The sequence below is a fragment of the Biomphalaria glabrata genome, chromosome 1, assembly GCF_947242115.1.
Source record: "Biomphalaria glabrata chromosome 1, xgBioGlab47.1, whole genome shotgun sequence".
Taxonomy (NCBI): domain Eukaryota; kingdom Metazoa; phylum Mollusca; class Gastropoda; family Planorbidae; genus Biomphalaria; species Biomphalaria glabrata.
In genome coordinates this window covers 15,979,863-16,005,648 of record NC_074711.1, presented here as the reverse complement: position 1 = coordinate 16,005,648, position 25,786 = coordinate 15,979,863, and the positions used below count along the sequence as shown (strand labels likewise).

Below are 25,786 nucleotides of genomic sequence, written 5' to 3'. Positions count from 1 at the left end.
ATCGTTGGTGTCTCATTATTTGTTTATACACCAGGAGGCAACACATTGTAAAACCCACGAGGGCAATACGTAAGAGGCAATAACAAAGTCATAAATAAGAGAGCAATACGTATTCTTATATAAGATGACAATATATCCTCAGACATTCAAGGGCAACATATAAAAAGAGAAGCAGATCTCCATACATAATGGGGCAATACCTATTACTACATCAGAGGATGATACACATTCATATCTTCATGCATATATGTTGAGTGCTTCACACACGGTAACGAACCATAAAGACAGTCAGTCAGTTTTTCAGCATCGTCATTCATCAGTTTAACCCAAGATAATCGTCGTGATGAGTGAGTGCCATCAAAATGTAAGAAATCACTTCTCTAGTTTTCTTCTCTGTTTTCTATGACACTCTACATCAGTGGTTCTCAAACTTTTACCAGTTGAGCCCCTACCCCCCGCTCCCCCCCAACCAAAAAAAAAAAAAACAACAACTTTCGTTGGTGTTCCCTTATACCAGCTGAGGTCTGGGGGAGCGATATTTTTTCTTTTTTTTCTTTGTAAAATTATTTGAAATGTTTGGAATCTAGATTTATGTAATGAAGGTTCAAGAAGGATAAAGACAGTTAGTTTTTCATTAAAAAGTTTTTCTAAGGCCGGGCCTGCAAAATAGCAGCGTATGCTACGCCGCCGGTCAACTAGTTTGCTATATTTGTTTTAAAGTTCAGGTGATTGAACTCCAAGTTAGATACATATCATACCTTGTGAGGCTATATCTTTCAGATCTTGATAGCTGAGGCAGTTTTCAGCTTGAGAAACAGGTCAACATCTGTTTCCCTTTGCCCACCAAGAAATAATTCTTACATTAGTCTATGTCAAGGAGGCAGCATTTAGACTTTAGCATGAATAGATACAATGTCGATAATCAGGGTGTGATTAAATGATTGCTATCAGACAATTTAACTATTATAAATAGTAAAAATTTTGAAAATACAATGGCTGGCGCTAGTTTTGTATTTTGCTGTGACTTGAGGTGAGTACACTACATAGCTATTATGTTTTGTGTGGACCAATGTGTGGAGATAACATATTCATTAATATATTTCATTATAAGTGTCACTTACAGACTATGTATGTAGTGAGTCTACGCCTAATTGTAACATTTATTTACTTTTACAAGGTTGATCTAGACTAGGGGTGCACTGGCCATTTTTCACTATCCGGCCATATTTGGCTCCGGTCGAATACCACTGCAGGATAGTTGCCCAGATAGTGAAGAGTACACAGAAGTAACTATACTTCTTTTAATATTGCTAGGCGATACCGCCATGTGTCTTGTGCGGATAAGTCAAATACCGAAATAAGACAGGCGAAAGTCCAACAATAATATTGTAACCCAATTGGCGGTGAAACAGGCCAGTAATACAGTTGAACGTGCTATGTCGACGAGTAAGGGTCTTTAGTAAATTGGACAGCACCATAATGGCTGATAAAAAGTCATCACTTCTATGGCTGTATTTTGATGTCAAAACAATGGACAACTCTAAAACAGCTTGAGAGCATTGCAAAATGGTAGTCACGTGGTAAACCAGGCAAACCTAAAGACTTCTCAACACCACTAAAATTGATCATCTACGTTGGAAACACCCAGAGACTTAGTCAACGATACGACTGCATTGAAATCAGCAGTTAATAGTTCTGCATCAAGTAATATCTCTGCCAGTGCCAGTTTGTCTACGAGTTGCAGGGATTTTTTTAAAGAGGTTTTAGACAAAGCTGACTAGTGGGATATTCATAGTAATAATGCTAGAGCCTAGAGTCTAGACTCTAGATATTACGGTAAACATTCTTATACATGCGTGTCTTCACTGAAGGCTGAGATTCGGAAATTATTGTTAACATGTTTGGAGAACTGAAAAAAAACAATAACAACATAATTTACCATTTTAATGTAATTGTCTCTATATAGATTTCTCAAATAACAACACTTTTAAAAGATCTAACTTATTTTCAGCAGGGATATTACGATTAGCGTTTTGGAAAAAAACGTATATTAATACTTTATCCCACTGCAAGAGTCAAAATACATTAGAGGTTTTGTGGCGTTCGTTGACTTGAAGCACCAAACTGCTGGTAGACGATAAAACCGCCGTTGGCGTAGCACATCTAAACTAATACAACTTGAAATAACTTCCATGTGAACAATACTCAATAGAACTTTTTATTAAAATATAGACAAAATCAAGTTGATACGAGATACAATAATGTACTAGACTTTAGTAATAATATTTGTTTAAACATAATCTAAATCACTACAATAACATGTCTATACAATCTCACGCTTTGGAGTCGACGAAATAGCACACATGAAAAAATGGCGCTAACATATATTTTCTTATTTTTTATATTCATATTTAAGCAATTATTGAATATATTTTAAAATTAAATTCGCACATGCATGAGAGCATATTTCACAATAAATATTTTGGACCTATCATCAATAATAATGTTCCTAGACGTCACGTGAAAAATGTACAAACATGTTGTACTAGTTCCATATTGGCCACATGTTGTCAGATTCACAAATCAACTGTCACAAAGTCCATTTCTATGTAATGCACGCAGTAGATCCACTAGTATCCTACTATCATACAACATACAACTTGTCTGCCAGACGTCTCTTATCTTGCTTGCAACTTGGTTTAATATCCAGCACATTGTATCGAAGAATCCTGTTCTCTGTCTCTCCAGTACTTCTGGAAGTGTTTAAAGAGCTTTGTAGACATACTTTTGATTATTAACAATGTACTACTACTAAGAGTCAGCAAGACAAAATAACCAAATCGGCAACACTTTCAACCTTAATACATTTATTTTGTATGAAAGTTGTTGAAAATGTGTACTTCGAAGTGTCTAATATTCGTGCTGAAAATATTGAAACCTACCTTTTCATTTGCATTGGTTACCAAACAGACGACCATAGCCCGATGGGAGTAGGTCCACTTCGGGGACTGTATCAGAGTTAATGTGCAAACTTGAAAACACACTCTTTTTTTGTAATCTTGTTGAAGAGCTCTCACGAAGACCATGGTCAACACATTCGAGGCCCAGAAGAAAGCTTTTTTTAGAAGACATGCGCAGATGATGTCTAGGAAACTTTAATAGGGTCCCGTCGGAAAACGGCTTTGTCTGGGTCAGATGTGAAAAAATATGTAAGTCGCCACTGGGTCTGCTTGGTAAAGTAGAACACTGCGTTCCTCCTTAATCTTCATAATAATAATAATAATAATAACAACCTACACAATGCTGATGTCAATGTCGGTTTGGACGACGTAGGGCATGAGATTCGCCAATGGGAAGAAAAAACACTCCACGGAAAATTTCCGGCTTCATCTTCATTACATGGGGAGAACATCGACAAGGCTGCTTCCTTAACATGGCTCAAAGCAGGTCATCTCTACCCTGAAACAGAAGGCTTTGTTACAGCAATACAGGACAGAGTAATCAGGACAAAAAATTACGAGAAGCATATCCTGAAACTCAATGTTGTCGACAAATGCCGAAAATGTGGAAATGTGGGCGAGTCGATTGAACACATTATGGCAGGATGTCCAGCCCTATCAGAATCAGCCTACCTAGGTCGCCATAACCAAGTTGCAAAGTTAATACACCAACACCTGGCTTTCACGTACAAATTGATCGGTAAGGACATTCCCCCTTATTATAAATACTCTCCGCAAGAGGTTCTCGAGTCTACTGAACATCTGCTGTACTGGGATAGGCCTATTCTGACCGACAAAACGGTAGATTGCAATCGCCCGGATCTGCTGTTCATCGATAAAAAAGAAAAAAACGCTACCATTTTCGATATCGCCGTACCACTGTCTCATAATTTAAGAAAAACTGAGATAGAAAAACAAAGAAAATATGGGAACCTAGGCTTGGAGATTAAGCGTCTATGGAAATTGTCCAAAATAACAATATACCCCATTGTTATATCAACCGAGGGGATAATAACAACTGACCTCACAGACACCTTCAAGGCCCTTAACACTCCTAGGAACATCTTCGTTGCCTGTCAGAGGGCGGTACTGCTGCAGACCTGCCACATCACCAGAAAATTCCTCAGTGGAAACTGTTAAAGGGACTACGATGAATTTTGTTTCTCTTTAGCGAAACTCGACCCTGGCAGCGCCAGAGAATGACTACTCGTTCATTTCTAACATAATAATAATAATAATAATCTTTATTGTCCGTATAGAAATATATCTTACAATTTGTGCATTACACCAAACAAAAAACATTATAACTATAACAAACCAAAATGTACATTCACACCAGACTCACTCATAATTTACATGTGACAAAGTTTATACCAGATTGTTCCTATTTAATGATTTGATTGCCAGGGGAACAAAAGAGACTTTGTGTCTGTCTTTGCTATCGGTGTCTTGTATCTCTTTTGTGATGGTAACATCACAAAATCCTGACACAAAGGGGGATTCTATATTTCTGGATCTTGATAGTCGAAGACATTGCTATTATTTTGGTAATTGTAAAGCAGAAAAATCTTGTCTTGATCATTTAGAAAGTCAAAACTAGTTTTTATTTATTTGACAAAGATTTGGCATCGATCACCAAAATAATATTATATCAAATAACTATTTCTGTCCGTACTTTTAATTGCAGGAAAATCACACACAGACAAAAAATGGTTCCATTTCAACTCATCATGACCTGTGCTATGCTGACCATTGTTGCTGCAAGAGTGGTCAGTCTATACGGTGATCAGCAGTACGCCAACAACGGACAGTATAGAAGTGGACTCTACTTCGATCCTAAAGGATCAAACTACGCAGTAAACAGCGCTTACAACAAACAGCAGTACAACGACAACAGCAATCAATATGACGCCAACAGCAATCAATACAGCGTCGAGAGCAATCAATATAACACTGACAGTAATCCGCAAGACAATGCCAACAGCAATCAGTACAATGGCAACAATAATCAATACAACGTCAACAGTAAACAGCAAGACAATGCCAACAGCAATCAGTACAATGGCAACAATAATCAATACAACGTCAACAGTAAACAGCAAGACAATGCCAACAGCAATCAGTACAATGGCAACAATAATCAATACAACGTCAACAGTAAACAGCAAGACAATGCCAACAGCAATCAGTACAATGGCAACAATAATCAATACAACGTCAACAGTAAACAGCAAGACAATGCCAACAGCAATCAGTACAATGGCAACAATAATCAATACAACGTCAACAGTAAACAGCAAGACAATGCCAACAGCAATCAGTACAATGGCAACAATAATCAATACAACGTCAACAGTAAACAGCAAGACAATGCCAACAGCAATCAGTACAATGGCAACAATAATCAATACAACGTCAACAGTAAACAGCAAGACAATGCCAACAGCAATCAGTACAATGGCAACAATAATCAATACAACGTCAACAGTAAACAGCAAGACAATGCCAACAGCAATCAGTACAATGGCAACAATAATCAATACAACGTCAACAGTAAACAGCAAGACAATGCCAACAGCAATCAGTACAATGGCAACAATAATCAATACAACGTCAACAGTAAACAGCAAGACAATGCCAACAGCAATCAGTATAACGCTGAAAACATACTGCAAGACAATGCCAACAGCAATCAATATAACTCCAATAGTAATCCATACAAAGCTGTCAGCAAACAGAAAGACAATGCCAACAGCAACCAATACAATACTAACATCAACCAAAACAACGCTGAGAAAAGCCAAGAAGCTGAAGACAGCAATATTATTCTGTATAACAGCGTGTATTTTACCAAATTTAACGAAAATCAAAGCTCAAACACAAACCAAAACAACGCAGTTAGCAACACTGACCAATACAATACCAAGACTGACAGTAACAAAAACAATGCACTACCTAGCACGAACCAATATCCTGCCCAACCCAACACCAAGCAATACCCTGCCCAGCCTAACTCCAACCAATACCCTGCCCAACCCAACACCAAGCAATACCCTGCCCAGCCTAACTCCAACCAATACCCTGCCCAACCCAACACCAACCAATACCCTTCCCAGCCCAACACCAACCAATACCCTGCCCAGCCTAATACCAACCAATACAATGCTCAGGCTAACAGTAACCAGGCTAACAGCAATCAAAACACTGCCCAGTCTAACAACCAATACACTGCCCAGCCCAACACCAACCAGTACACTGCCCAGGCAAACACCAACCAATACCCTGCCCAGCCTAATACCAACCAATACACTGCCCAGCCCAACACCAACCAGTACACTGCCCAGGCAAACACCAACCAATACCCTGCCCAGGCAAACACCAACCAATACCCTGCCCAGCCCAACACCAACCAATACCCTGCCCAGCCTAACACCAACCAATATACTGTCCAGGCAAACACCAACCAATTCATTGCCCAAATTAACAGTAACCAGGCTAACAGCAACCAATACAATGTCCAGCCTAGCACGAACCAATACAACGACCAGGCTAAAAGTAACCAGGCTAACAGCAACCAATACAATGTCCAGGCTAACAGCAACCAGTATCAGACAAACAGCAACCAATTCAAGGGAAGTAACCAGTACAAAACACAAAACAACTATTTCACAGTTGGTGTTTGTAAGTAGATAATTTTAAAATTACTATTTTTATTAATAATACTACTTTTAATATCAGTAATATTTTAAAGTTTGGCAGAACTTTTTTTTCTATAGTGCAACTTACTATCATCGATTTTGATCATTCTAGGGTGTTTTTTTTAGCATTTAGAAGTAACACGCAGGTTGAAAATGATTTCAAGCTGTTTTTTATAAATAAAAGTACATAAGTCTTTTGCAGCCATATCGTTACAGCCCTCTCTCTCTCTCTCTCCCTCTCTCTCTCTCTGGAAAAGTGGAGGGATCTGGTTACGCAAACTGCCACAGCACCATCTTTTTCATTCCAATGATTAAAAGTAAAGTTACCCTTTCAGACCTTGCGATCTATGGGGCAAAATGAGGTAATGGTCATGTTTCTGTGGACTGCGTTTAACGAGGGTATCATGTGGCCAGCACAACGAATAAGCACTTTACTTGTCCCAAATTCATACTAATGTCAGGTTAGATCTGGGTGGACTCAGATGCGCCCTAATGATACCAAAAAAAAAATAAATCAGTCTACCATGATTTTAACCTGGGGCCCTACGGTTCGGACGCCAAACGCTTTATCACTCAGCCACTGCGCCTCCATTGCAATTATTAATTGTGAATTATTTATACAAAAACAACAGCAACAAACATCATGTATCAAGAAATCTAATTCAATAGATCAATTCCCAAAATCAGTTCCGTGAATTCTGTCATAGAAAAGAATGACTTCCTTCATAACGACTCTTGCATTAGTAGTAATAGTAATATTATAATTATTTCACATGAACTTACTGTCAATCTCTAGCACTGCTACGATTAAGATTCATACTTTTGAAAGAAAACAAAGCTCATTCACAAATAGGGTTTCAATTGGACAGATTTCAACATGAAAGTGAGTTAGTCATTCTGTTCATACGTACTGCCTAACATTTAAAGAGTCACCAAGTGACCCGTAGGACTTCTGTGTTTCCGGTTCTGTACCTTTACAAGATCGCATTTCTGTAGTGCCTTGATCTGAACTCATTCACAGAGCCTTGGTGGAAGAAAGTGAAATTCGTATTCAATAACGACATCCATGATATGACCATCTACATTGAACTTAAGATACTTAGATTTACAACAAGGGCGTAATCAAGGACTTTATAAGTGTTCACATAATTGTGTGGTTGTTTCCCTTTGAATGTTCGCTCTTTCAGATGTGTCGTTTTATCGCTCATTTATCGGGCATTTTGAAAACAAAAATCAACAAACGGAAATAATTTCAACAGGATTGCTACCAAACCGTTTCTCAGGACTTACAAGATTCAATTTACTATTTTCTTTGAAGCTTTTGTTTTTCAGTCATATTTGTAAAATGGGATATTATTATCACTAAAATCGGCCAACGTCAGATAACAGTTTTGTCTGCGTTTAGTATAGCAAAATATATATGTCAAAGTTCGGTCAGCGTAGCCACATAAAATACTGCACTTCACTCTTTCTTAACGTTATCCTGTTCAGAACCGAAGACAGATATGTGTGTGTGTGTGTGTGTGACTATAGGCATATATATAAATATAAATATAAACATATATATAAATATATATATATATATATATATATATATATATATATATATATATATAACCTGGGGCGGCCTTAGCAGTGCGCAGGGCCCTGGGCGAGCGTAACGCTGTAATACAACAATAAACTATATTCTCCTCTAACGCTGTAATACAACAATAAACTATATTCTCCTCTAACGCTGTAATACAACAATAAACTATATTCGCCTCTAACGCTGTAATACAACAATAAACTATATTCTCCTCTAACGCTGTAATACAACAATAAACTATATTCTCCTCTAACGCTGTAATACAACAATAAACTATATTCGCCTCTAACGCTGTAATACAACAATAAACTATATTCGCCTCTAACGCTGTAATACAACAATAAACTATATTCGCCTCTAACGCTGTAATACAACAATAAACTATATTCTCCTCTAACGCTGTAATACAACAATAAACTATATTCTCCTCTAACGCTGTAATACAACAATAAACTATATTCGCCTCTAACGCTGTAATACAACAATAAACTATATTCGCCTCTAACGCTGTAATACAACAATAAACTATATTCGCCTCTAACGCTGTAATACAACAATAAACTATATTCGCCTCTAACGCTGTAATACAACAATAAACTGTATTCGCCTCTAACGCTGTGGGCATTATTTTTGTTCCAAAACAGATTACGTAGGTACTGTTGGCCTAATATTAGCCGCTAGAGAACATTAAATACTGTATTGTAATTGCTCTACATTAAAGATTTTGCCTTTAAGGTTAATAAACGTAATTAATGATTCAGAAACATTTTACATGACAAATCAACAAACTAGATAATAATAATTTCGGAAAGTAGCTAAGTTACGGAGGAGAACCAGAGCCAGTGGAGTAGCTAGGGTATTTGATGCCCTGTGCGGGAGCTCCTCATGATGCCCTAAAAAAAAACAACATAACAGCAAAACGAAGACTCCCCACCCCCAGAAAATAACTGTTGTTAATTCACAAAAAATTAATCTAACAAAGACAAAAAATGCTTCCAATGAATTCTACGTGTTTAATTGGCTGGCGAAATTATTTTTTTCCCCCCGGAAATTCGTGGATAATAAATGAAATGTCCAATTAAGTCAGTCGTTATTTAGTCATCGTAAGTTGCAAATAATTCTTGATCAACTTTGGTTTTAAACAAACTTCTATGTGTATGTAGACACAAACGTCACATAGATGCGAATCAAGATCACGATATTGTGGACTGAGCTATAAAGGCGATGTTTTTTCAACTCGAGCTCACCAGGTTTTTGTTTTGAAACATTTGGTACTTCTGAAGAAACTTTGATAAGTCGTTGAAGCCTCTATCGCTCCAGACGAAATTAAATTTTGTTAATGTCGTTAGGAGCATTCAAGATTTGTTTCAATCTGAGGATCCAAAAGTTGGGATGGTGACAAAAATCAATTTTTCAGCCTCATCATAAGGTGCTTTATTTTTGTGATAATCTCTTAAACAGACCGGTACAACAGAGAATACATTTCCCTCGATATCTCTTTCTTGTGTGTCAATACAGAATCTTCATTTATTTCGCTAGGCATCTTTTTCTTGTGGCCAATACGAAGAGGTTTTGCACTAATCCCTAGGTCTGAGCATATGCTTTCAGCAAAGGTAATACTGGCTTTAGTGAGGTCCTCTATTAATGGTAGAGTATATCGAAAAATAGAACTATATCGACTTCAGCTTCAGCAGCTTAAATTCTGCCAGATTTAGAGATTTGGACATCCTAGTGCTGAACTTTCATGAGAACAGCAAATAGCAAAGTCTTGACCTCCGCAGTCCATTATTTCTGAGCCATACGAACGTAGTTTTTCTAAAATAACCACAGAGATTCCATAGGCATGTTTATTCTTAGTGTCGATGAAACCCATGAAAGACTCATCGTTATCCATTACCATCAATGTTGGAAGGTAGGTCCAACTTTTAGTTGCCAGGTATACAATCGAAAATAATCGAAAAATAGATGGCTAGTTTTAATTGTTGTATGATCTATTTCCATGACCACCCATAATTACAATAAATTCTTATGTATTTTTGTAAGTTTGGTTCGAACCCAATGTTCATTCAGGAGTGGAGTCCACTAGGATAGTAATATCACTAACTCCAACAAAATGCCTTCATTTTTGTTCTTCCAATTCTTCTTCAAATTGTTCGTGATGCCCAAGAGTGCCAGGTTCTGATTGGAGAGCAAAACAAATGATGTCCAAGAGTCTCTGTATGTAGGGTTTCAATTTTTTCCTTCTTGTTTCAATAAATCTTGACCATCGCTGTGAATACCGCCCTTTACACATTTCCTCCCAGCTGTTTGAATGTTCTGCTGGTTTCTTCCTATTCAGTTCTTGGTGATAACCTCCATCTATCGTTTAATCCATGTTCATGCTGATGTAGCCTAATACTTGATCTGGAGAAAAGAGTTTGCAGGGGAAGCTAAACAGTTGTGTTTTTTTTTTGGGTGGGGGGGGATGGTATCAATTTCTGAAAACTTTTTTTGCCGTTTAGTATTTTCCTTAGAAGAAAGTAACGCGGACGTCTAAAAGAGCGTTAATTTGAGATGTAAACAAACCTTGTCAACTCAGGCTAGTCTTTCGTTTATATTTAAGTTAAGAGAGAATAGAGGATATCAACAAATTAGCTAAATAAACAAACGTTTATATTTGAAATAGAATAGTTTGAGTTTGTGCAGTTTTTACTGAGAAAGTTTAAATTGTCCTTTGTTTGATGCCCCTTGTCACTTGATGCCCCGTGCGGCCCGCACCACCCGCACATAGCTAGCTACGCCACTGACCAGAGCACTTGCAATAAAACTAACTCTGACCAAGTAGTTGCTTAGACGGTCACAGACGATTCAGTCTCGACACTTTTCTGGTGTTTAGCTGAGCAAAGTGGTTGGTAAGATCCTCGTAGTCCAATTTTGATTCCCTTTCTATTGACAAAATTGCTAAACTGCACAGTCTGGTTTGCGACATTGTTGATCGTTAATAGTTTTTGATAAGTTTCTACTTTGAAAAGCAAAGGACACCGGAATTGTCAACATAATTCTGTATGCAACACCAAATGTTGGGAAAAGATGGGTCAAATGTGCCGAAGACACATTGATGATATCAGGAATAATTTCTCGAAAATTCTTCAATTCTGCACACAAGTAAAATTTTATCAAAATCCCGGCAGCCCTTCAACAAATCACCGTAGATTCTTCAAGTTGTACAGAAATCCAAAGATTGAAGCATCCCAAGTTTAAGAATCTTTTTTCCATTGAGGAAACTACTTGATCTACTATAGCTAAGAAATGTCCTGTTCTGATAGCGTAGATTTTTTCAACTTTCGATGCGCCACTCCCAACTATTTTTGAAAGTGATTTTGTTGTCATGAAAGGCACAGCTTCTTCCAAACTTTCCACCTTGCAGGTGACGCTGCAAAACCTTTAAAGATTCTCTGTATGACATCAAAAAAGGTCAATGCTTGAGAGTTGCATTAAGCCATGCCTCCTAAGACAAGGTAAAGATTATGGAAGTCTCATGGGGAGTTTTGCATATCTATTCATGCCAATATTGTGCGCTTGAACTCTTTGGTGCTTTCCCTTTATGTTTACACCATTTTCGTATCCCTTGCCACGGCAATAGGCAATGTCCAGACCAAGGTTCTCCAGCACGGCTAGAAGAGCCTCTGACAAACTCTTCCTATTGTCAACATCTAGAACTTCGATAAAGTGTTTCAGCACCTTAACTTTTGGATCTGATAGGTCCAAAAAATGCAATATAAGAGACATCTGCTCTTTGTGACTAACATCAGGCGTGCAGTCAAGGATGACAGAAAAATATTTAGCAAGTTTGATTTGATCAATAGCTTTTGCTTTTACTTTTGATACCATCAGATCAACAAAACTCATTTTAAATCCTATGTTCGAGGTCATGGTCGTGAGCCTTGGCGTTCTTAATTCATCGAAGATGTTCTTGCATGGTTGAGTCAAATTTGGCCAGCTTCACAACCAAGCCTAAAAACTGACCGTTGTTCGATTTGACATCGATGTTTATACAAGAAATTAACGATTTGGATTGGTTGCTTCCTCTTACGAAACCAAAAATGTATGCTAAGAGCTTAAATGGTAATTGGTATCATAAAGATACTGGGAAAATATTGAGTAACAAATCTAGTTTATGAAAACTGGTTTAGTTTTCGAAGTTGTTGACAATAAAATCTCCGATCGCGGCGCCCCCATAAGGCGCCTCACTTGCCACCCATAAAGCCGCTACTGTATATATCAGTATTCTGCTCGGACTCAGGAAGAAACTTAAACCAGTAATTCATCTGAGCGCATCCATAGTCATTCAAAACGGAAGTATGGTCTATTGAGACCTTTCACACTAAAAGTTGATCACAGTTATCTGCTCTTCTTTTACATTTTCTTCAAACAATAAAATACAATAGGAGTAAAAAAAAAGAAGAAAATGATATATGGAGAAATGTGGTGTAGTTACGATGAGACTCAAAGAAAATGGAGAGGAAAGGAAAGGACTGTGGGAAACTTGGTGTAATGCACAAATTGTAAGACAAATTTCCATACGGACAATAAAGATTATTATTATTATTATTATTATTATTATTATAAAACAGACTATTCAACCATCTCAAGAACGCGATATTAAAAAATCACTTCAGTAATAATAAGATAACTAAGAAAGCTTGTATTAATTTACTAACTCATGCGGCCCCGGCGGACCCTGTCATTGTTCCAAAATATTAATAGCTATTAATTATAAGCTGCCATAAACCACAAAACTATCTTCCCCTCTAAAAAATGTTAATTTATAGAGCCTTGTTAATAAACATATAATAATTGTAACATTACAAACATCAACGCAAGAGCTAAATTGACAGATCTGTCTTAATGTTTTTCTTGAATGCAGTTAAGCATGTTGTCTGTCTGAGATCAATGGGGAGTAAGTTCCGAACCTTTGGACCGTACACTGAAAAAGCCCTCCGACCGTAGCGTTTTAGGGAGAAACGTGGCATCACAAGAAGTCCATGGAGCGCAGGGCTCTCTGAAGGACATATGGAGTGTTCAGTTCGCTAAGATACAAGAGGGTTTCTTTATTATAGATGCATTGAGAGCAAAGTGTGGCCAGATTTCTTTTTTGTAGATGCATTGATAGCAAAGTGTGGCCAGATTTCTTTTTTGTAGATGCATTGATGACAAAGTGTGGCCAGATTTCTTTTTTATAGATGCATTGATGACAAAGTGTGGCCAGATTTCTTTTTTGAATATGCATTGATGACAAAGTGTGGCCAGATTTCTTTTTTATAGATGCATTGATGACAAAGTGTGGCCAGATCTCTTTTTTATAGATGCATTAATGACAAAAAGTGGCCAGATTTCTTTATTATAGATGCATTGATAACAAAGTGTGGCCAGATTTCTTTTTTATAGATGCATTGATAACAAAGTGTGTCCAGATCTCTTTTTTATAGATGCATTGATGACAGGGTGTGGCCAGATCTCTTTATTATAGATGCATTGATGAAAAAGTGTGGCCAGATGCCCGGGCTCCTTTGGACGGATCAGTCGAGGGCAGCATGAGTTTGTGTGATAATATAACATCTAAACTTTGCTAGCTATCTGTTTTTTTTTAGTTGTTTTTGTCACTTTACAATTAGTTTACAACTAATGCAAAGGTTTTCAGTAAATGTTTAGTCGATGATTCAGCGAAAATTGTACAAATAAGTTAAATAAATGAAATCATTAGTTTGACAAATAACAAAACTGTATTTATTAATCTCAATAAAAACAAAAATGACTATTAACATCATGAGACGCACCACGTATTCCTACTATCAGTGCATACTGTCTACGTTTTGAATGACAGCTTTGAAAACTATGTTTTTATATAACAAAAACAAAAACGATTTACAGTTTAATTAAAACAAGCTGAAAGGGTCTCACTTTGAGAAAACCTAAAGTTGCTCGGATTTGTTTCTGTAGCGCTTATGACATCTAAACGTTACAGAAGGACAGACACAGACACTTGGACAAAAAACTAATGACTGCTTTCTTATTTGGGGGGGGGGACTGCTATTCAAGAGACAAGTTTAGCATTATACACATTTATTTTAAAATAATTTTCTATCACAGAAATGTGAACAGATCGCCAAGGGTAAGAAGTCTGCAAATACAGGGGAGAGAAGACGGAGGCGATAGAATGCAGACGATCAACAGTGGTCCAGCACTAAGCCCAATGTTCAGCTTTGCTATATACCCCAAGTGGACTCTTTTTTTTTTTAATGTGATAGCAATTGATATAAAAATAAAATGAAATGTAGCCTTGAAAAGCTTATGTTGTAATAGTATAATGTAATACTATGTAATATGATATGATATAATAAAATATCTTCAGCATTCTTGATTTTTCCAAAGTTTATTTTTAAAATTACTCTAACATTCGGAAAAGTTTTACAGCACCAACTGCTTTAAGCACAAAGGGCACAATTTCGAATGGAGTCGAGAAGATCTTACTATGGGAGACCTGTTCTATATCTAAAAGCGCCAACAAAAGTTGCAAGATCATATCACGAGATCTTTAGGGCTCGCAGAAACCTTCCTGTAGAGAACAAAACCAGTGAAAGAAGGAGAGGCAGACAGAGAAAACGATGGGAAGACAACATAAAAAAAAAACTTAAAAAAACCCACAGCCTTTCTGAGGGGAAGGTTTCCACACTTACAACTATATCTCTCAATAATGTAGAAGTTATTTCACTTGAACAATTATTTAAGGGGACTAAATCACACATATTTAGCCTATGAATACTGAAGGATTAATTTCCCTAGTTGGTATTAAAAAAATAATTAATTACCAGTAATTAATTGAATAATTGTTTTTTTTTTATTAATTGATTTATGTATTGTCTTAATCAATAAATATTTGGGCAAAGTTTCAACTTGATCCAGAAATGGGGTGGGGGTGGGGGGAAATAACGTGTTCAACATTTTTACCAGACAGCTTTGTAGAAATGGACTGGCCAATCACTGAAAGAGAATCTAATCAAAGACAGAAATGAACATATTGTAATAAACCTGGTGGTGGCACAAATGGGGGTAGTGGTGTGTGTGTAGTCAGCCGACGCAAATCGCCCCAGGCCAGCGCTAGACGAGCGGTCAACCTTGACGAGTTACGACGGTCAGCCGAGTCGAGTGTCAACAGGACGGTTCGGGAAGGATCGCCGTCGTGAACAGAGCTCAGGAGCGTCACGAGAGTTGTAGTCATCTGACCACTGTTAAGGCCTCCGCGAGGTGTTGATGCTTGGCAATATGTCTAGTGTAGATCTGACTGGAAGTAACGCTGAACTCAACTAATTCAGTAACACCGGCGAAAGGCCGAAACAATCAAATATGTAGTCGACGCTGACATGTTGTTCTACAAATATGTTTAATACTCAAGAAGGGAATCGTCCGATGTCAATTATGTCGTACTCAAGTCTACTATTCTACAAGAAGCGTCTTCCTTTCAGCGTCACTTAGAGCGTTCTTATTTTTAAAAGATCTGTCACGTCACTTGTCGCTAATTAAAACTTTCCCCTTATTCCCGAAACAAATAACTACTTCCTAATCATGTCATAACACCACCTAGAAACGTCGAGAGGCGTTCTGTCCGGTTCGAGAAGGCCAGTAGGGACCCTATATAAGAGCGGAGGTGTCGCAGTCAAGACGGTCGAGAAAAGGGGCTCAATACAGCGAGGTTCAGAAAGGAGGTTCAGAGCCCGGTTCACTACAGTCCGGTTGACTACAGCACAGTTCAGCGGTGTGGTTCTGTACGGAGCATTACGACGGTTCAGTGCGGAGTACTGTCAAGTACAGTTGAGACGACTGGCGTCTTGATCTTGGTCTGTGATCGAGTCCGACACAACGAGCCCAGTGTGTGAGGTCAGTCCTGAACTGTTGAACCCAGTACAAGCCCGGAACGAGACGGAGAGGCCAGTGCAAGAGTTGATACGGCGGTACGGTGTTATCGGAGAGATATTTGTACAGTGTACGTGTGCCAATTGTACAGTATTGGCTGTTATTTATTCATCTATTAAAGTGTTACGTTACTTTGGAGCTCTGATTTGTCAAGTTCTTTAAGTTGGTGGTGTATGGTGCAGTTTGCAGAGAGCCTGGATAGGAAGATCCCTAACAATATAAAAAAGATCAACAGATCTGGTGTCCCCAACAGTCCAACAGATTCAGGGCTAGAAGAAGGTGAAAAGTGAATCTCATATACATTCTGGATGTGACAGATCATCTTACGCCAGCCAAAACACGCTGTAATATCTAAGCTTCAATGGAGATGATAAGATTAACTAAAAAAAAAATTAATTCAATAAGTCACACCTAAGAACAATATCTGCGTAACTTACCAACTTTTGAACATAAATGAGATTACAAACATGATAACCGGGTCGCTACAATTGTGTCACGTTCTATTAATTAAACTTATAATTATATGCTTACGCACAATGTTTCTGGGGAGATTTCTATCTTTCGATCTACATGATTCACCAAATAAATAAATACAAATAGAACGCATTATGCGCTAAATATCTGTTGAGGACAAAAACCTTCCACGCTCTTAACACGACCTTCGAAATCTATTTCGTATCAATCTAGATCTATATCTATGATTATGATTCTTTTTGGAGACATACAAATGTAGAAATTAATATAGGTTTTAATTGTGATTTTATAAAAAGGAAAACACTTATTTAGGTTAGGTTTTGACTTAACATTGTATGAAATTCATATAATTAATAAACAATCCGACATCTCTCACCACACGCTATACATTGTAGACCTCTTTACAATGTAAAAAAAAAATAGACAAGTCAATGAAAATGTAGGTACTAAGTTTACGTTTGCATGAAGATATATAATTATACGATTTTAAGATGTTGAGTTATTTTTAAGTATGTTTTTTTTTTTGGTGTGTAATGTGGGTTATTTTATGTTTACTTTATTAAGCGGATGGACATAGGTAATATATTAACATAGATGCTTTTTTTAAGCTAAGGTTAAGAATAAATCTTGCGACGAAGCAAGAATGGATTCATTGCGCCAGAGCCCACGACAGATACAGGCAAATCAAGGCCTTTGAAATATAGTCGCTTATTACTTATGAAAAGATGTACAAGGATTAAGTATTATCATGAAACTATTACGTGTACTAAACAGAATAAAGGGAGCTTGTGATGAACATCTAAGGGAAGAACAGGCCGGATTCAGAAAAGGGAGATCTTGTGCTGATCAAATAGCGACACTTAGAATAATTGTAGAAAAATGTGTCGAATGGCAATTTCCTCTCTATACAACATTTGTCGACTTTGAAAAAGCTTTTGATAGTGTGGACAGAGAATCTATCTAGGCTTCAATGAGACATTAAGGGATCCCAAATAAAATAATAACCATAATCAAGAACCTTTATGATGGTTTCACCTGCCAAGTAACCCACTGTGGCAAGCTGTCAGAGGAATTTCCAGGCACAACAGGAATCAAACAGGGATGTCTTCTTTCACCACTCCGTTTCCTTCTAGTATTGGATTGGGTCACAAAAGAAGCCTACTCTAACGCAGGGAAAGGAATCCAATGGACTCTCACACAAAAGCTGAAAGATCTGAAATTCGCTGATGACATAGCCTTATTATCACACAGACTACAGGATATACAAGAAAAGGTCACAGCTTTAAGCGAAGTAGGAAAAAGAGTAGGCCTCAAAATAAACCACCAAAAAACAAAAGTACTTAAAGTACACAATAAACAAATTGGAGACATAGTACTGGATTCTCAGACAATAGACCAAGTAGAAAATTGTATATACCTTGGGAGTGTAGTCAGTATATCAGGTAGAACAGATGAAGACATTAAACGCCGTATAAATCTATCGCGTCTGACATTTACACAGCTGAAACCAACCTGGAAATCTCCTCACATCTCAAACAAGACAAACTAAGAATCTTTAACTCTAATGTCAAGGCTGTCCTACTGTATGGTTCTGAAACATGGAGAACAATTGAAGTGACAAAAAAAAAGTACAGACCTTCATCAACAGATGCCTGAGAAATATCCTAAAAATACACTGGTATGACAAAGTAGAAAACACCAAACTGTGGGAGATGAGTGGACAGAAAAAATATAGAAGTGCGGATCTTAGAGAGAAAGTGGAAATGGGTTGGTCACACCCTTAGAAAAGATACCAGCAACAGAGCTAGGCAGGCCTTAGAGTGGAACCCCCAGGGAACAAGACGCAGAGGAAGACCAAAAAGAACATGGCGACGCAGTGTACTAGAAGAAGCCGAGAGGACCGGGAAGAGCTGGGAAACCATAAAAAAAAAACAACTAGCAAGAGACCGTGTAGAGTGGCGTGTTTCTGTTGAGGCCCTGTGTTCCATGAGGAACCCAAAGGAATGATGATGATGATTACGTGTAAGAAGTCGTAACTAAATGGTGACATGAAATTATCATTTATAAGGTATCGTAACTGAACTGTGACATGACATATTATCATTTATAAGATGTCGTAACTGAACTTTGACATGTCATTATCATTTATAAGATGTCGTAACTGAACTGTGACATGACATTATCATTTATAAGATGTCGTAACTGAACTGTGACATGACATTATCATTTTTAAGATGTCGTAACTGAACTGTGACATGACATTATCATTTATAAGATGTCGTAACTGAACTGTGACATGACATTATTATTTATAAGAAGTCATAAGTTAATTGTGTCACGACACTATAATTTATAAGAAGTCGTGACTGAATAGTGTCATGACACAATCACTTATAAGAGGTCGTAATTAAATAGTGTCATAACCGTTTCACTTATAAAAAAGTGGGACATACATTGAAAATGTCTTTTTGTAAATGTTTTGAAACACAATAACATGAATCTTTTTTGTGTCATAACCTTTCTTTCCTTATCTACATTATCACATTGTATAGGAAAGCAATTTGTTGTTTTTTTTAATCCCATGAAACCGTAACGCAAGACGAGTGTACGTTATAAATTACTTTCCTTTCATCTCAACCTCATGATTACACTCGATGTGACTCGATCGACACAACATTTGGTGTAAGTTGATGTACAGCTGAATTGCAAACACCTAGAGGGTATTAGCTAAAGATCCAATAGATAGCTGTTCAATTAAAGATTTACTGCTTCTGTAACGACGAAGTTGTTTTGGAGTTTTTAATATCATTGTAGACTTGAGCTTGACAAAAAACAAACTATTGGAGAAATGTCATCATGGGGGTTAAAGGCATTGGCGGATTTGTGACAGGGGGGTGGAGGAACGGGTTAAAGTGATGCCCTCCCCCCTTACCCGAAGGCAATTCCAAAACGTTGAAGTGGGTGACTAAAGTGAAAGCCCTGGGCAAGATTTGTGAGAAGGCATCTGACTTTTAATATAGATTTTAAAATGAATTCTATTTATAGTACTCAAGTTGGGTAAACATTTTTTGAAGAAAAATATGAATTCTTGTACCTATGTTAGGGCTCTCATTTTTCTCTGATGGGTTTGTAGCATGTCCAATATCATTAGTGCGTTTATGAAATGAGACTCAGAATGTAGAATTTACCAGGAAAAGTGGACGGATCTTTGCTTTTGAAACATGATAATAAGCCAACATATTTGATTTGTAAAGAAAGTGTGGCTGTTTAAAAAACAACATATATAACGGTATTATGATAAAAATATGACGGCATTCTTGGTTTGAGCCGCGAATAAAAGATTGTTAAACTATGCCCAGAGATTGGAGGATTGATGGAAATATTTTCCAGAAAGAGACAAAAAATGAGTTGGTGGTAAAACTATCTAAAATGATGCTCAAATTTTTAAGTAAAGAAATGAAGCCATAATAAAGAAATATTTCCAATGTCTCATTAATTAGTGTAAGTTTCTAATCAAATAGTTTGAAGTCAATTTCATTTCGTTTTTGTACCTTTTCGGTCTTGTGGCCCGCGCCACGAGTGTCGGAATTTAAGATAACCCGCAGGTCAAATTAGGTTGGGCATCACTGCTTTAGACAAAAACAAAATGAATTGCATTGAAAACTTGATTAAAATGATAAATTAACAAGTGTTTTCCACGGTCTTCACAACATCAGTCTATGGATCATCTCATGGAAATGGGATGAATACCAACACATCAGTTCCCCCCTCTCTAAGCAGATGATGTATCTAAAGGAACGGTAGCGCCGATACAGTTTTGGGTCAGCATCCTTCAGTCGCAAAATGACTATGGATCATCTCAGGAAATGAGATGAATGTCTTGGCATTAGCTATGGTCGGAATGATGTCGCCCACACAGCAGTTCCCCCTCTGTTCGCAGCTGATCTATCCAAAGGAATCGCAAGTGCCGATAAAGTTTGGCATCAGCGGCGTCGCAGGTTCTGCCAGGGTGTAGCACTGGGTGCTGCAAACTGACTTGGCGTCGCAGCTCCTGATGTTTCCTCAGGGTTGACTCCCAAGCACTATTTCTGGTATTGAAAGCCAACAAAATGCATATTCTGAGCTATCTACAGTGCATTTTTCTGCTATTAAAAAGTTTTGTTTAAAAAACCTAAAGTGCTATTCTTACTGACTTAGATCCTCCCGCGAAGTCCGGCGCATTGGTCGTCAAGCTGTTTCCAGAAACATCTGTCACTGGTAATGTCTGAAGCCTCTTCCCACCTGCTCTGAGGACCTCCATGAATGTGTGGTGTCAAGTTGTTGTCATCGCAACTCTTGTTATGCGTAATTCATTTTGTCGGAGAACATGTCCCGCAAACCTCATGCAGCGCTATGTCACAGTCTTACTAAGGGACTAATGGGTCGACTCCTAGTTCGGCATAGGATTTCCTTGATTTAGACCCGATCTCTATAACTGACTCCTAAAATCTGTCTTAGCCATCTTTGTTGAGCCAAATTTAGTGTTTTTCAATTTCGGCAAATGACTATTCACTGCAGTTTATTAATGGAGACCCGCCACTGGTAGAAATGTGTTACCTCTCGTGAATACTCTCTTGCAATTAGGTGACTGAAGTTCGCTTTAGATTTTATATCGAAGAGGTATGTTTTATCGTCAAAATCATCTGTTGGGGGTTTTAAACAAAAAAATCTCTGGAGTTTGTTTTTTTTTGTAAATTCAAAACCCCATTTAGCTACGTCATAGAAATTGGTAACTGTAGTTTGCTTTAGAATAATATTGAAGATAGAGGTTTTGAATCACACAGCGCTATGTAGGGAGATTTTAAACTCAAAACCACCTGGAGGAGAGGGATTTAAACTCAAAACCCCCAATTGGCTTGGCTACACTCAAATAATTTTAGTGTGTAATTTGCTTTTTTTTATATTGAAGAGGTATTTTTTAGCATCAAACCCCTCTGAAGGGGGGTTTAAACTCAAAACCCCTTTTGGCAACGCTCATTGCATTTTGAGTGAATAAGTTGCTTTTTTTTTTTTTACATTGAAGATGTATTTTTTAGCTTCAAACCCTCTGGCGGGGTGTTTAAACTCAAAACCCCTTTGGCTACGCTCTTAGATTTTAGAGTGTGTAATATGCGTTTTTTTTATATTGAAGAGGTATTTTTTTTAGCTTCAAACGCCACTGAAGGGGAGTTTAAACTCAACACCCCTTTGACTACACTCATAGGATTTTTAATATATAATTTGCTTTGTTTTTAATATTAAAGAGGTATTGTTAGCTTCAATTTAAACCCCGCTGAAGGGGGGTTAAAACTCAAAACTGAGTCAAAACCCATTTAGCTACGCTCATAACATTTTGAGTGCGTAGTTTGCTTTTTTAAAAAATATTTTAGAGGTAATTTTTAGCTTCAAATCCTACTGAAGAGGGGGGGGGGTTGAACTCAAAACCCCTTTTGGCTACGCTCATAGAGTTTTAAGTGTGTAATTTTCTTTTTTTAAATGGAAGATAGGGGTTTATCGTAAATTTTGGAGGGGGTTTTAAAATCAAAATCTTCCTTAACTGTGCTCTTGGAATTTGGGGATTGTTGTTTGCATTTTTTTTGTTTTGTTTTATAGAAGAGGGGGATTTAACTGCAAAAATCCCGCTGTAGGGGTTTTAAACTCAAAAGCCCCTTAGTTGTGCTGGGGCTAGTGATGGTTTAGTATTAAAATCTCACCTTGAACTCCAAACCCCACCCCCGGCTCAGCCCATGTTTGGAAGTATATATATATTTAAAAAAATAACCTATTAGTTAATCAATTAATACTAATTAATTGGTTTTTTTTTAATTAGCAGAAAGGGAGCAAAACCCGCAACTTTCAGATAAATGACAGTAATTAGCGGATCTTTTCCTTACATAAGCTTTGGCTTTTAAAAAGTACTTCTTTTTTCTATTGCTTGTTTTTAAATAGCCTAATATTTTTTAGATATGAAATTCCCAGCAATGTAAGTAATCTTAGCCAAGCAATAGACTTGGATTTCAATTAGTTAGAAATATCCATGTGTCTTTGTATGCTTCTATGTGTTCAGATGACTAGACCAAGATCTTAGATGAACTTGTGCAGTGGTGTCCCAATCAGGCAGCTCTCTATATAATTTTTCTTCTATATTTTTTTTTTTGGTTTGGGGGGGGGGGGGGCAGTATCTTGTTCAGCCTGCAGTTTTGAAGGACATGGTCAGCATTGTCTGGTGAAATTTCACAAGGATGAATTTCACTAATCCCAATTTTCAGCTTTCGGAACTTATATTGTCTCATTCTGATGTATCCGGTTCTGAGGCGACCAATTAAACCTTGGTCGTGTCGGGATAGCTTATAGTAGGCGTCGTCATTTTTGTGATTCGGATTTCATTCATCTCTCATTTATTCTATTCACTATGAATTTCTTCCGGAGAGAGAGTAAAATTTTCGATTGCTTATTTATTCTCACAAATCTGGCAAATGTGAAAGTCCTTCATTTTTCCTCTTTTTTTTCATTATTTCAGGTCATGCCATCCAAATGAAAAGACTCTTAAATATGATATCCAGTGAATGGCATTTTCAACACATCAATCGCTTGAAATAGCTTTCAACACTTACTTCCATCATAAAACTATTTAAAATTAAACAAATATCGGAAAAAAAAAGCAACAACAAAACAGAAAACCTACAAAAAAAGTGTTATAGCCTCATAATCTCATATTACAAGGTCTTCGGGGCTCGCAAAGACCTTCCCTCAGGGAACAGTACCTGGAAAAAGAAGAAGAGGCAGACAGAGAAAGCAATGGGAAGACAACATAAAAGAATGGACAGGCATGTCATTTTAAAGAGGTCAGAGACAGAGAGGAATGGAGAAAGACGATCGACAAATCTTGCAGGGTCCCTTAACGGTCCAACAGACTAAGGGATAGGAAAAAGGTAAAAAACAAATCTCATTTATTCAATCAAACTTCAAAATTTCCTACAAGCTTCAAAGTTATTTCTCACAAAAAAATTAAGACTTTAAGCTTGGTCCGAGATTGGGTATCGAGGAAATAACGTGTACAAACATTTGGCCAGACAGACAGACAGAGTGAGTTGAATAACGCTTTGTAAAATTAAGACTTGAAGCTATACGTGACCAAGATGCAATAAGATACAAACAATTTCAAAATCTGGGAATTCCAACGAAAATTGTCGCCCGTTGTACTTTTAAACGCTTTACCCTACCGAGGAGGGGTGGTGGAGAGAGTAGAGGCCGAAAGGTGACACGAGAGAAGTTTAAGCAAATCAACACGTAGCTGCATTTATTGACTGAGTATTTTCAGAAAAAAATACTTCGTAATTTATACACCAAAGTTCACCTGTTCTGGAGATTTAGGGGGTGGGGTGGGAGGGGTAAGAACTTTAAATTAAAAAAAAAAGGTGTGTGTGTGTAGGGGTACTTCACCCTTTGTCTGCCGTTTCTACTAATAAACCAACCAGTGATAATAACAGGCATAGGTCTTATATGGATGACACACGCTTACGAATGAAGCTAACCTTGAAAAGATTTTTCTCTTTTATATGTATAAAAAAAGCAACTGATAATGTGATCTACCTACATAGGACTTGAAGAGGCAAAATCTATATTTGGAATGCACGAGAATTTATTACCACTGATCCTATGAATTACATGAGCGAATCACACACACACAAAGTTATTTTAAAACAATATCTTTTGATTTAATCCACCCCGACACCGACTGTTACAATGTTTGCCCTAATATGAAGTGCCTCTATCTCTACCATCTGATTATATTGGTTTAGTCTAAGCCCTGTCAAACGTTGTGTCTTGTTGAAGAATACAAGAAAACATATGTAAATGGATAGGTTACACAAAGCGATGAATTTAGCTATCATAATTAGACATTGTTTTTCATTCCAATACATTGTTTCAGTGGTTCTCAAACATTTGACGATGCCCCTGAAACAAACACACGGACAAAAGAAATTTGTTCAAGCCCTCTAAAATCAGCTGAGTACCACAGTGGTGTACGGGGTGTTTCAAGAATGTGAAGAAAATATTATTTTCACTGTTCGTATACTAGAAAGGTTCTTTCCTATTATTCTTAAAGTTCGTACTCCCGAAATACAATGGGGGTTTACGGTCCATCTAAAGGTCACACTTTACGCCGGCGAGGCACCATTCACTTGCAGGTTGAGGATACTGGAGATCAAGTTGACTGAAACATCGGTCTGCAAGAAAACTATTAATAAAGGATCAGACCAACGAAGAATGGGATATTGACACCATCAATGCTGCACCCTACTCAGTAGCACACTCAGGATTCCAGTCCACACTGTGTACAAGAAACCGTACGTGAAACCGACCTCCTCAGCCCAGTTGGCTTGAAAGTAAAACATTTATACAAGGTGATAATAATAGAAATTAAAAAACAACAACACACAAACAGATGTATCTTATAGGTGAGACTTTGTGTGTCATGAACTTGTCAGAAAATGTATGCTTTCTTCCTTAAATATATTTAATGGATAATATACAAACATCGCTTCAATCGTGAACACGAACAAATTTATGTTCATTATATGCAGATATTAATTATTTCAACAGAACTATATATTAATACATTACCATTATATGTTTTTAGCCAATATTAATAGATACTGTCAAAATATCGTCACAACAGTAATGTAACATAATGAATACAAGCGAATCCTTAAACTTCTAATTAAACTAATATTTAATATCTATATATGGCATGATGGCCACTTTACAATTATGTAGAAATTTAATGATTTTTTCAATAATGTATTGATAACTGCATTCATAATTAATGATAACTGACATAAAACAACAAGAACAATAGTCTTTCACCCATGCTCAGCCAAAATAAAGTCTGCAATGCACGCTCCTTGATCCAACATCATAAGGCTACATGAGCTCCACAAATCTTGTCAAATAACGATATGTCCCGTCTGCACCAAACTTCTCTGTCTGTAGGCTGAGTCTCCAGCCAACGCCTAAACTAACACTAATAACTTGTCCGTGTCTGTCCTGATCCA

The 25,786-nt window shown here is 37.3% G+C and overlaps 1 protein-coding gene across 2 annotated transcripts; it reads left to right on the top strand.

Moving 5' to 3' along the window:
* The first annotated feature begins 904 nt into the window (after window positions 1-904).
* LOC106070829 (GATA zinc finger domain-containing protein 14-like) lies at window positions 905-14,680 on the top strand. Of its 2 annotated transcripts, XM_056024676.1 has the most exons (4): window positions 905-1,030; window positions 4,687-6,493; window positions 6,563-6,680; window positions 14,415-14,680. In XM_056024676.1, coding segments are annotated over exons 1-4 (1,965 nt in total). In that variant the 5' UTR covers window positions 905-992; the 3' UTR covers window positions 14,417-14,680. The 2 variants fall into 2 exon arrangements, with proteins under 2 accessions (XP_055880651.1, XP_055880645.1); XM_056024670.1 differs by having other exon boundaries at window positions 4,687-6,680.
* The last annotated feature ends 11,106 nt before the right edge of the window (window positions 14,681-25,786 follow it).

Bases quoted from the DNA above. Each gene is read 5' to 3' on its own strand.
- LOC106070829 (XM_056024670.1), top strand. From the start codon at position 993: ATGGCTGGCGCTAGTTTTGTATTTTGCTGTGACTTGAG. The intron at 1,031-4,686 runs GTGAGTACACTA...TTTTAATTGCAG, and splicing joins GTATTTTGCTGTGACTTGAG to GAAAATCACACACAGACAAA.